Here is a 13,223-nt window from a genome sequence, read left to right as displayed (position 1 = left end):
CTGAAATTCTGTCCGTATATAAATCAATGGAATTACCTGCTATCTGTACTGATCCATCTTCTCCCAAAAGGATATTTCCGGCCTTTAGATCCCTGAGATAAAATATAAAATCACTTTCTTTCAAATTCTTAGGAAAGTCTGGTACAACTAACATACAAACTTAGGCATCAAAAATTGCCATTACATTACATAGCACTAACAAATATTTTAATGACCGTGACTAAGAGAGGAAATAAGATCAGGAAAAGTGGTTGAGTTCTGCCTCATAATATTTGTTATAAATAACAACAGGTCAATCATAATTAAATGAAATAATCCAAAAATACATTTCCAGTGAGCTTGGGGTAATAAGAATTAAAATCTATGGTTTTGTGAACATTCTATATTTAAACTCCCCAATATAAAATAGATGAAATTCTTACATAGCAGGTCATGTAAATCTCTCTATCTACTGTAAGGCCACATGCACACTGGTGTATGGCCGCATGGCTACGGCCGGTGACCCCTCCCCTTTCCATTGAAATGCACGGCGTACGGCACGTAACACGGGGAAAGATAGGACAAGATAGGCCGTACATACGTCTCCCTACGGTTGTATGAATGCGGCTTAACAGTTTGTAAATTCCATGAGAGCACTCCATGTGGTCAGACATAGTATTGCACACACAAAAATTCCGCTCAATCACATCTTAAAAAAACGAAACAAAAATATAATATAAATTATATGATTGTGTTAAAAAAAAACTATTACAACCAGGACTTGCATATCTCCTTTTCATCTTTCCTAGCCAATTATAGCCATGGTTAGATGCTAGGAGCGTCAATTGGCTGTTCAGGGCGCCACCCCGGCAATATGTCCAGGTCGGGTGGCTGAACCCGAAAATGTGCAACGGGCCCAAACATCTCTATGTGTCACAAATAAGGACAAAAGACTTCCAAAAATTACATTAGGGATGATGTGAGCAGAGCAGAAATTTGTAAACTTGTCAGACGTGCCAGAATTAGTAAAAAGTTCCACATTTCAACAAGAGCCTATAGGAATTAAGGCTAGTCATAGGGTCCAAACCCAGACCAGCCTACTTTTATTTTAGAGTAGCATGCAACGCCCAAAAGTAGCTATTTCAATCGCATGTGTCAGATATTGGGGCAGATTTACTTACCCGGCCCATTCGCGATCCAGCGGCGCGTTCTCTGCACAGGATTCGGGTCCGGACGGGATTTATGAAGGTAGTTCCTCCACCGTCCACCAGGTGGCTCTGCTGCGCTGAAAAGCATTGGGATTGCGCCGGAATACACCGAGCTGGACCAGGTGAAGGTAAGCGCTTCCCAAGCGACACATTTTCGGTTTTTAAATGCGGCGGTTTTTCCGAATCCATCGGGTTTTCGTTCTGCCCCCCCCCGATTTCCGTCGCGTGCATGCCAGCGCCGATGCACCACAATCCGATCGCGTGCGCCAAAATCCCGGGGCAATTCAGGTACAATCGGCGCAAATCGGAAATATTCGGGTAACACGTCGGGAAAACCCCCATTGTGTCCTTTCCATGTTTTGCTTCATTTTTTGGCCAATCAATTGTTGCCAACTATCCGTTCTGCAGGTACAATATTGATACAACACAAAAGGAAAATAGGTGACTTCTCTGAGGATGTAAAAAAAAAACCCTAATAATTGGATCCAAGACCATCCCCAACCTGCCCTGCTAAGAATTCTGAGAATGTAATATTTAAAAGCATTTTCCAGGATAGTCACTGATTTGGGAAAATTGCCAGACCAGATAATCTCTTCCAGACGCAGTAGATTTACACATACAAAATCAATTAAAAGGTCAAAATTGTAGTGGTCTGGATTAGATGAGGGCTACCAGCCAAAGTCATGTTCATAAACACCATCACACTGTCAAATTAGTTAAAGTGAATCCCTCACCAGGAATGTAATTTTTTAGCTGTTGACAGGTGCTAATAACCAATGCTATGCTGGTCTTAAAAATGCCTTTGTCAGCATTCTGAATCCTTTCAGTACTTTATACAACTTTATTTCATATTATCTGGCTCCCTGCCAGCAGTGTGAGGCGAGCTCCGGGGATGGGCATCAACAGCCTGTGTGTGCCTGTGTCTCCTCCTGCCTTCTTCCTCTACTCCTCTACTATTCCCTTCCCTGCTCAAAGCACATAATAGGAAGTGTGGAGGGGGAGAGGGAAATACAGGAGTGTGGAAGAGACTGATACAGGCACAAACAGGCTGCAGCTACCCCTTCCCTGGGACTCAGGCTTTCAGGGAACCAGTAAATGTAAATTAAATTTATTGTCGGCTATAGTGCAGCCGCAATACAAACCCTTGAATACATGTGCAAGCAGTTTGCACGAAAAAGAACATGCAAAGTCCAACAGAAAATGGTGCAGGGACTTTAATAAAAGTCAGTATAGCATAGGCTACTGGAACCTGTCACCAGCTAAAAATGTCGTTACTGGTGACAGGTTCGCTTTAAAGACGTAGAGGACAGAGACAAAGGACAATACAAAGTTCTAAATAGAATTTCACACTATTATTTTGAGGAGAATTACTAAAAAGACATGTCTACAGTACTAGGCCACTGCCCCTTCTTTACCATAAAACATACCTATGTATCTGCCCATTCCGATGTAGATAATCTAATCCCTCTAAGACTTCTTTGAGTATGGTTGCAATAATTGGTTCTTCTAGCACACCATTCTTATGTTCACCTCTGCCGACCACATGTTTTATAATATCCAACATGGAACCTGAAACAGAATAAAACATTGAACCCACTAACAATGAGGGACAGTTAGTCTGTGGTTAGGTTCTGGTGGATGGAAGGGGTCTCCACATGCCCCTACGTGATAACCACTCCCGTATCACCATTTACAGAAGACCATTATCAGAAAAAACAGTTTTGTCCAGTAGCCACTTTTTTCTCCCATTAGTTTGTCACCTGTAGGCACAAGGCTACATCTTAAAACCACAGCCGGTAGTGGATTATAACATAGGCGGTTTGGCCAGTAGCCCGGGGCCAAAGCCTTCTAGGGGGCCCAACACGAAATATTAAACTGAGAATGACCTTCACCCATGAAATCCTCATACATCTGTTTTTGCTCTCAATAGGGTTACACAAGAGCCATTTTAGGATCTTTTAAGTTCCTCCAAAGGTTCTGGAACCGCAGATTGAAAGCAGCAGAAGGGACATATCCTCCATTCCCCAATAATCTGATTCTAGTTCCTAATGTAGGAAGTGATTACAGACTTGTAGGGGCTATAATATTCATACAGCCCAGGGCCCACGGTAGTCTTAATGCGCCCCTGACCACAGATGTTGCATAATGAGATTGCATTCAAATGAAAGCAGGACACTTTGTTGGATCTGCCACACTATGAACATCAACGGTGCCTAATGGTCCCCACTAACTCATATTTGGGTGCTGTTGAGGTGTCTGATTTTTGTCCCAAAAGCTCTGTATGCAATACAATGTTTCCATCAAATAAAATTTCATATGGGATGGTGGCTTCGGACATAACCTCCAGCACAGATCTCATCATGAGTAAAAAGTAGCTTTCGACCCCTAAGTTAAATATGGCTGCCATGATAGGAAAGGTGGAGGACCTCTGCTGTAGATGGATGCAGTCCTCTAAAAAGGTACCATATTTTTCAGACTATAAGGCAAACCAGATTATAAGGCGCACCATCAATCAATGCCTGCTAAAACGTCTAGGTTCATATATAAGGTGCACCAGATTATAAGGCGCACCTGATTATAAGGATGAAAGACCAGCAGGTGGCAGACCTGTGCACAGTTCAAGGCAGCTGTTGTCTGTAAGTACTGTTCATACATAAGGTGCACTGGACTATAAGGCGCACCTTTGATTTCTGAGAAAATCTAAGGATTTTTTGTGCGCCTTATAGTCTGAAAAATACGGTAGATAAGAGACCCACAGTAGTTTGGATAAGGTTCAGCCTTGTAACTTTAAATTCTATTACAAATCATGAGGTATAAAAATAAAATCCATCCCAATGCCCTAAAAACAACAGACCATTGTCTAGCCTCAAAATAGCTAATCCCTCCAAAGAGCATATTAAATATTTTTCTTGGCTGGACAAAGTCTTCCAACCAGTTTACTTTTGACACTTTATCAAGTTCACACATTGCCCGAGTAGAGTCGTAATTATTAAATCAACTAGTAAATCCGGCTTTAGTGCTCCAAGTCGCGCTACTGCTAATGACTTTGAGCCTTGGTTCCTCTCGGCTACTTTCTCACAATTTACCAACAATGTTGTGTTATGTTAACGGAGACTTCCGTGGCGACCAGTCAGATACTCGTTGTCATCACTTACGTGCAACTATTATGCTCTGTCACCAGTATTGATCTTAGATTGCCTAACCCATAAGCGCCAGCCAAAAAATGAAAGCAAGTACTACTTTACACTGAACTCTATCCTCAGTACAGGGCTGCAGCATGCGCCATTGAGAATGTGCTGACCCACTGCAGAAGACTTATTCAGAAAAACATGAGTACTATTCTAGTTATTTTAGAATAACTAAAGATCTTGTGAACTTTCTCGCAGTGTTAAGAAGGCTCCCGAAACAGGGGAGACCCACCGGAGTGCTGGAACATTCGGGCCTATCTGCCGAGACCAGGAGAATACTACATCCACAAAGCTCCAGGACATATTCATGATCTCATCTCATGTTATGTGGAAATGACACAAAAAGGGGGATGTAATTATATAAAATAGAGGTGTGGTTGGCCCAGAAAATGTATCCGCAATCCTGGGTCTAAGTGTTGGCAAGTATGGATTAGGTCCTTCCTAGTTTGCATGGCCTAAAGACTTGACACATCTGTGAAGGTAGCCTCACTACTAAGGAGATACATATCCCTCCTGACCCACTTCCATGGCATCTTAACTAACTAAATCAGTTGCCTGCTCTGCACTAATGAGGAGGAAAAACTCAAAAACAACTGTCTATAGGGAGAGGTCCTTTCCTTCAAGAACACATTTAATGTTTTAGCTTAATCTAAATTTTTCGGGAGCTTCCCTACAAAAGATGGTGTCAGAGGCATTTTTCCTTTTTCCACTCAGTAATATCTAGGCCCCACACCCAATGAAAGGTGTGATCTTGCTGCACAATGCGCATCCGGATCAAGGCGCCCATAGAAGTATAAGGCACATGGTCATGATGATGAGAGCACACAGAGTCTGACCGCACCGTGATGTGGCTTCTTGGCTTTCAATGCAGAGGGGAGAAGTTTTTCCTCCTCCCCCCAGTCATGTTCTATGCCGGGGATATGGTCGGGCGAACACACAGCCATGCGAATAAGGCTTCAGTAGCATATTCCTTCTCAGAAGTCTTATAAAACATGTATGGCCTAAAAAAAACAAGGAGATAAACTACCCCTCCTGACCCTTGTCTATGGCCTCTATCCCAACCAAACCACTTCCTTTCTCTTCACTGATGAGGAGCAAAAACTGTGGAACAGTGCTCTCTGTAGACGGGTGTCTTTTCTTTCTCTTAGAAATTTCTATATTTCTCTGTCTCTGAGATGTTCTATGCTTATATATTCACGCCCGATAAATATAATATTGCAATTAATTACAATTAACATAAATGAGTCATAAACATTACCTCCGCTTAGTAATTTCATTACCAACCACAGCTCCTCCTTCACCACAAATGAGGTATAATATGTGACGATATTGGGGTGACTGCACTGACTCATGGCTTGTATTTCTTTCTGAAAAGAGACATATTGCTGAGGTCAATCACCGTCATAGATAGAGAACATGGAGACACAATATACATTGATTAATAAGTCTTCACATCACATTTCTATCAGCTTCAATGCAGATCCCGTAATGTTAGGTAGTGGATAAGCAGAGGACAAGGACATATCAGGCTCATGACACTGTGGGGCAGATTTACTTACCCGGTCCATTCGCGATCCAGCGGCGCGTTCTGTGTGGAGGATTCGGGTCTTCCAGCGATTCACTAAGGCAGTTCCCCCGATGTCCACCAAGTGTCGCTGCTGCGCTGAAGTTCATCGGAATCCACTGAAGTTCACCATGCCGGGCCGAGTGCAGGTAAGCGCGTGTCAAGCGACTTTTTTTTTTTTAAATGGAGCGTTTTTTCCGAATCCGTCGGGTTTTTGTACAACCACGCCCCCCCGATTTCTGTCACGTGCACGCCGGCGCCACAATCCGATTGCGTGCGCCAAAATCCCGGGGCAATTCAGGGAAAATCAGCGCAAAACAGAAAAATTTGCGTAACCCGCTGGAAAAACGCGCTTTGGGCCCTTAGTAAATGACCCCCAATGACGTCATTATAACAGGTGGGAGCGTATCTCTCTACCCAAATAATATTTAATTATGATGGTCTAGGCGTCACCAAACTGGACTTTTCACTATGTTTTTATTGGTTCTGTGTATTGTTATAGATTTTGTTGTGTCTTACACTGCTTAAATGGGTTTTCTGTATCACACATACAATATTAATGATCTATCTATAGGCTAGGTTATCTATCTTCGATCGATTGTTGGGGACGTGGCAAATGACAAACTCCTTCAGGGGAGGAGTCTTGAACAGACACCTGCATAGTGGTAAAGAACTGATGGAGCTATCTACTTCCAGCTTTGTTCAATATATATAGAAAACACATGCAGCGTTATTGGTATATTTATTGCCTTTACATATTTTATATTTCACAGTTCAATATGATGTCATTATATGCGATGGCAGATCATTGGGCTATCAGAGCTTTTCTTCAGGACCAAGCATGTTTGGTGTACCAGAGAACCACATGATCCTCCACTGGGTCCAGAAGAAGACAACCCCGTTTGGAGCTAATTTTACACCGGATTAGGTTATGTTCTCCATCTACATTCAGGACATCAGAAGAACACTGTAACAAGAGTAATAATGGATGACCATAAGACCCAAATTATTACAAAATCTGTAATAATTGGGCTTCAACTTGAGCCCCAATCAGTTTGCAGATCCCCAACAGTGGGGGTCCCAGAAGATAGACATCTAGGATCAGAGTCTTATCCTATAGATAGGTAATCTGCATTATTTGAGGAAAGTCCCATCTACTGTCCATTGTTGATTATGGTCCGCAAGTTCCTCCACAACAGAATTAATTTGAGGATTGATCCTGATGTCCATCTTATGCTCCATCTAAGCCATAGCTCCGAGTATATACTACAGGTTATTTTAGAATTTCAGGGCATTCCTTTCACACATGAATCCTGGCATTTGGATGCCATTCAAGGTTTTATTATGGTCCTTCAAATACATCTCCAAATCAAGGTCCACTGTGTGTCTGCCTCCAGTATTTGTTTTGGCAGCCCAGTAATTGCTGTGACAGAACAAGGGAACGTCTCTTGGCAGGAATTCAAGTTCCGATTTCCCATCACATTAAGCTGTAAAGGTTGGAAATTCTCACTTCTAATTTATTGGAGATCCAGGTGTAGATGTAGTCACATTCATGTTCTATACCATGGAGAAAATGAGGAACATAGATAGACAGATGCGAGATAAGACAGATAGATGATAGATGCCCTGTACAGTGTGCGCCCATTAGCCTTTTTTTCTTTTGCAAAGTGTTTTTGAGATGATTGAACTCTGTTGTTGTAGATAGATAGATAGATAGATATATAATAGATAGATAGATAGATAGATGATAGATAGATAGATATATAGATAGATAGATAGATAGATAGATATGAGATAGATAGATATGAGATAGATAGATATGAGATAGATAGATAGATAGATAGATAGATAGATATGAGATAGATAGATAGATAGATAGATAGATAGATAGATGATAGATAGATATGAGATAGATAGATAGATAGATAGATAGATAGATAAATAGATAGATAAATAGATAGATAGATAGAGAGATACATACATAGATAGAGATAGATAGATAGATAGATAGATAGATAGATAGATAGATAGATAGATAGATATCCAAACGAAAAAAGCAGCACTCCCACAGGCAAGGATGAAGAAAAGTGGACCCTTTATTCCATCAAAATTGCGACATTTCAGCCCCTATGGAGCCTTTAAAGGGATAAAGGGTCCACTTTTCTTCATCCTTGCCTGTGGGAGTGCTGTTTTTTTCGTTTGGATACTTTTGAAGGTCCGTTGCCTGGTCCTTATTGAGCTTGCACCCAACATTTTGGACTATTGTTTGTGCTGCTGGATTTCTTCCCGTAGATAGATAGATAGATAGATAGATAGACAGAGTACCAGAGGATCCTCCAGTGGTGTCAGATTTTAATCTAATAAGGAGCCCCAGCAGAATCCAACAGAACACCCAAGTTGCAGTTTTTGAAGGTCCATTACCTGGTTCTTGATGAAGTTTTTGACCTAGAGTTAATTTTACCTGGTGGGTCTAGGAAGCCCAATACCAACACAGTGGTATTCTGTGGTCTGATTATCTTGACCTTATACAGGCAGTCCCCGGGTTACATACAAGATAGGGTCTGTAGGTTTGTTCTTAAGTTGAGTTTGTATGTAAGTCAGAACTGTATATTTTATCATTGTAATCCCAGCCAGAACTTTTTTGGTCTCTGTGACAATTGGATTTTAAAAATGTTGGGTTGTCATAAGAATCAATATTAACACTAAAGCTTCATTACAGACACATTTGATAACTGTTACAGCTGATTATTGTAGCCTAGGACTAAAGTACAATAAATTACCAATATCCAGAGGTCCGTTTGTAACTAGGGGTCGTATGTAAGTCGAGTGTTCTTAAGTAGGGGACCGCCTGTATTATGTGGGATTTATATAAAGGTATTATCTTAGCATTATACATCATAGTATCATAGTATATAAGGCTGGAAAAAGACGCAAGTCCATCAAGTCCAACCTTTAACATGTATGTTTGGTGGTATTATGTATTACTCAGAGTGTCATGTGACACTGGAAACGCGTCTGCTGTTATTTCTATCCTGTTCACACTTGCAGTTCATGACACAAGAGGATTTTTTTGTTGATGGATGATTTATTTTTAAATAAACATCTGGATATGACATAGATTTCAATTCTGGCGGCAGCTTTGAGTAATTCTGGCACGTCATGCCCCATGCACCAGCACCAAAGCACCAGGCTTCTACCAGAAATCTACCATTTGCTTTTATGCATTATGAACCAAACATACCTTAACAATGCTGCAGCAACACTAATACAGAAACATATCTTGTTTAATCCCTTTTTAAAAAAAAAAAACAATTATAAAATTACAATAATGAGGCTCTGTAGATCCTGTGGTTGCCCCGGTGCTCTCCTCTTTATGCACTGCTCCAGCCTTGTCCTGCCCAGCATAAGTTAAGAATACATCATCACTCTGTTGTCCCTGACAGGCAGAAGTAATCAATCGATACACCATCCCCCAGCTGCTGTGTATGAGTCATCAAGCACAGGTTGATTAGTCCTATCTGGGCAGTTGAGGCAGCTATTTTATGTACGTCAGCCAGTCTGTACCCAGATTTCCCAAAGTCTGGAAATGTATAACTGTTTTTTGAGCAAAACCACTCAGATCAGCGATTAAACAAGATATGTTTCTGCATCAATGTAGCTACAGCATTCTCAAGGGATTTTTTTTTTCACAATGCATAAAAACAAATGGTAGATTTCATTTAACACATCAGCCCCATAAAGTGGTTGCTAAACTTCTTTTTACTTCTAAAGTTTCTTTTTCTTTTTTAATTTTATTAGTCTCAACTGCCAAATTTATACTGTTATTAACTTGGGTAAAATATACTAAAAAGTTTTCCTGACTGTATTAGGAATGTTTTAGAGCTTAGCATATTTGTTGTATCACGTAAATGGGACAGACATGATCAAAATTAGTTTTATGTAACTGTCTTTGTGTATTAATTTAATTTTTTGTATATATTTGCATATTTTTATTATACTTATACTTATATTATATGATATATTATTATACTTATATTAATTATATATATATAATATATGTTATATATATTATACATATATTATACATATATTGTACTTTTTTAGATAATAAGTTATAAAATGCTCTAAAAAACCTGTAATGGATGTTAACCCTTTAAACCTTTTCTAAATTCTGCAGGTCCACATTTGCAACTACTGCTGAATTAAAAACGGGAACCTCTACACTGTCCCATGGTGAAAGAAGCCTCCGGCGAGCGCCATCCTCTACCCAGTAGCGATAATAATCCCATAGTTTATCGGGAGATCAATTAAGATAAATTTCTATGGCTGGATACATCTGATGAGCTCTAAGTCCCTAGAAACCTGACACTGTCCTGTATAAGCTCCTGCAGGTCAATATTATGAAATGTAACAAAACAGGAAGAGTGTATTATGTAAACCTGCAGTAATAGATGTTTACATGATGAAACATTCACACACTCCCTGTCATATCGGCTCTGGGATCATTCTCGGGAGTTTACACAGAAGAGCGAGCGGCCCGGCGCAGCAGAATGCAACAAACTTCTCATCCTGCACAAAACACAAGGGTTGCATTCACACTGTATTTAGGGGAATGCTGCAGGTTGGGATGGTTTCTAGATTTAACCCCTTAATGTTGTGGCCTGGAAAAAGCCTTAATGGGGATGTCCAAAATCAAAATGTTAGGCCCAACCCTCAGGATTGGGGCTAATATGCTAATCGGTGGGGGTCTCAATGATGGGATTCCCCCGGATCACAAGATCGGGGGTCCATTGTAGCCCAGATGAATAGAGCACCTGGTTGTGCATGCGCCCTGCTACTCTGTTCATCTCTACGGTGCAGATGGAGATAGCTGTGTGCCGCACTAGTCCATCTCCGTCAGCTACATATATAGGGGAGCAGGGCGCATGCACAACCAGCTGCTCTATTCATCCGGGGTACAATAGACCCCCCTTCTTGTGTGATCCGTGGGGATCTCATCACTACCCATCAGCATGTCAAGGCATATCCTGTGGATACAGCCCAAATGGCTATGTATATGCTTTGTATTTTTGAGTTAATTTCCTGCAGAGGCTACTGGGGTGTGGAGTAACCTTGGTTAACTTAGGGGCGAAGGCCCTGAGTACCTTCCCTGCGCAGCCATGCCGCCTGTGAACGCTTTGGAAAGTCCCGTAATAGAGCAGCGGTTCCTGACACTTTGACGGCTCAGGAGCTACTGCGTTTATAGGCGGCGTGGATGGCACAGGGGATGGCAGTCCTACAAAGACTAATTTGGGGCGTGGAGTAGCCATAGCCCCAAACTTAACAGAGACTAATCCACACCCCAGCATCCTCTGCAGGTAATTAGCATAAAAATACAATAAAGTGTAAAAACTCAGGGATTATCCTCCCTTATGCTAACAGGAAGCTCTTATCACCAAACATTCCCATTTCATTGATGTGTATAAAAGGCTCAACCCATAGAATTCTCTCTTTATGTGAAATCTCAAATACCTATAAAAAATCTCCTCTAATGTCATAGACAAATGAGCAGAAAACAGTTTTATTTTGCCAGAGAGGAGTTAGACTCAGCTACTTGATGGGGAGAATCACTTCAGATGCCTCTATCTTGGGTTCTGTAGCAGCTAGAACCACGTTCAGTATTATGATGAGAATCTAAGCTCTGCAATAAAAATCTGTACAGAGGCACCATATGACAGCACACAGGCCCTATGGCAAAACATCAAATCACAGTGCACAGGACCAAAGCAAAACATCACATGACAGCACACAGGACCTTTACTAAAATATCACATGACAGTGCACAGGACCTATAGCAAAACATCACATGACAGCGCACAGGACCTTTACTAAAACATCACATGACAGCGCACAGGACCAAAGCAAAACATCACATGACAGTGTACAGGACCAAAGCAAAACATCACATGACAGTGTACAGGACCTATTCCGAAACATCACATGACAGCGCACAGGACCTAAAGATAGACTGATAGACACAATGGGGGTCATTTACTAAGGGCCTGATTCGCGTTTTCCTGACGTGTTACCCGAATATTTCTGATTTGCGCCGATTTTTCCTGAATTGCCCCGGGTTTTTGGCGCACACGATCGGATTGTGGCGCATCGGCGCTGGCATGCACGCAACGGAAATCGGGGGGCGTGGCCAAACGAAAACCTGACGGATTCGGAAAAACCGCTGCATTTAAAAAAAAAAGTGTCGCGGGACACGCACTTACCTTCACCAGGAATAGGATCGTGAACTCCGGCGGACCTTGGTGGACTTCAGCGCAGCTGCGACACCTGGTGGAGGTCGGAGGAACTGCCTTAGTGAATCGCCGGAAGACCCGAATCCACCGCAGATAACGTGCCGCTGGATCGCGAATGGACCGGGTAAGTAAATCTGCCCCAATATGGCGGCACACAAGACATACAGCAAGGCAGCATATGGCGGTACAAAGAATTTACAGAAAGGCACCATATAGTGGCACAAAGGACCTTCAGCAAAACACCATATGCCAGCACACAAGACCTACAGCAAAACACCATATTGCAGAACATAGGTGCTACAGAGAGAGAACATGGCAACACACAGGATCTACAAAGAGGCACCTTATGGCGGAACCTACAGCAAAACACAATATGGTGACCCACAGGACCTACAGAGAGGCAGCCTATGATGACACATAGGACCTACGGTAAAACACCGTATGGTGGCACACAGGACTTATAACAAAGCACCACATGACAACACAAAGGACCTACAGAGAGGCACCATATGACGGCACAGCGAGTTTATTCTGCACTGCAGGGAAATGTAATGTAGTAATACAGCACTGTATAGGGGCACCTTATGGCGGCACACAGTATCTGCAGGTTTGCTATATGGGGCTACTGAGCCTCTGACTGTTGATTGAGTCTCTCACAGACTCTCTCGGATTAACACAGATATAATGGCGTCCATCTGGAATTTTCCAGCAGCTAATCTCCCGTTTGACTTACTTTTACACGACGTTAATGAATTCCCCCTTCAGCTATTTTATTTGGAGGAAATGATTTCCATAAGCATGAATGAGAATGGCTGACCTGTAATCGCCCATGCAGGACGAGACATGTCTATTGGAAAGGGCTCGGGAGTAATAAATTATTAATCTGCTTCAGGATAACTTCCATTGGGTTGTGCTGCCACCTGCGGCGTGCCCCTCGCTGTGTAATTCAATCAGGACCGGGGGGACGGGGCTTTTCAACCTATAAAGTGCATTATTA

The 13,223-nt window shown here is 41.9% G+C and overlaps 1 protein-coding gene across 1 annotated transcript in view; it reads right to left on the bottom strand.

Moving 5' to 3' along the window:
* STK39 (serine/threonine kinase 39) overlaps nucleotides 1-13,223 on the bottom strand; it is a 279,238-nt gene that overhangs the window by 202,224 nt on the left and 63,791 nt on the right. Inside the window, exons 3-5 of the mRNA XM_072121817.1 lie at nucleotides 5,634-5,742; nucleotides 2,615-2,756; nucleotides 37-92 (exon numbers count right to left, since the gene is read on the bottom strand). Coding sequence (XP_071977918.1) covers nucleotides 37-92; nucleotides 2,615-2,756; nucleotides 5,634-5,742 — 307 coding nt within the window. The remainder of the gene's footprint in view (nucleotides 1-36; nucleotides 93-2,614; nucleotides 2,757-5,633; nucleotides 5,743-13,223) is intronic.

This window comes from Engystomops pustulosus, chromosome 8, assembly GCF_040894005.1.
Source record: "Engystomops pustulosus chromosome 8, aEngPut4.maternal, whole genome shotgun sequence".
NCBI lineage: Eukaryota > Metazoa > Chordata > Amphibia > Anura > Leptodactylidae > Engystomops > Engystomops pustulosus.
Note: the sequence above shows the minus strand (reverse complement) of the source record. Positions and strands in the feature narration are given on the sequence as shown.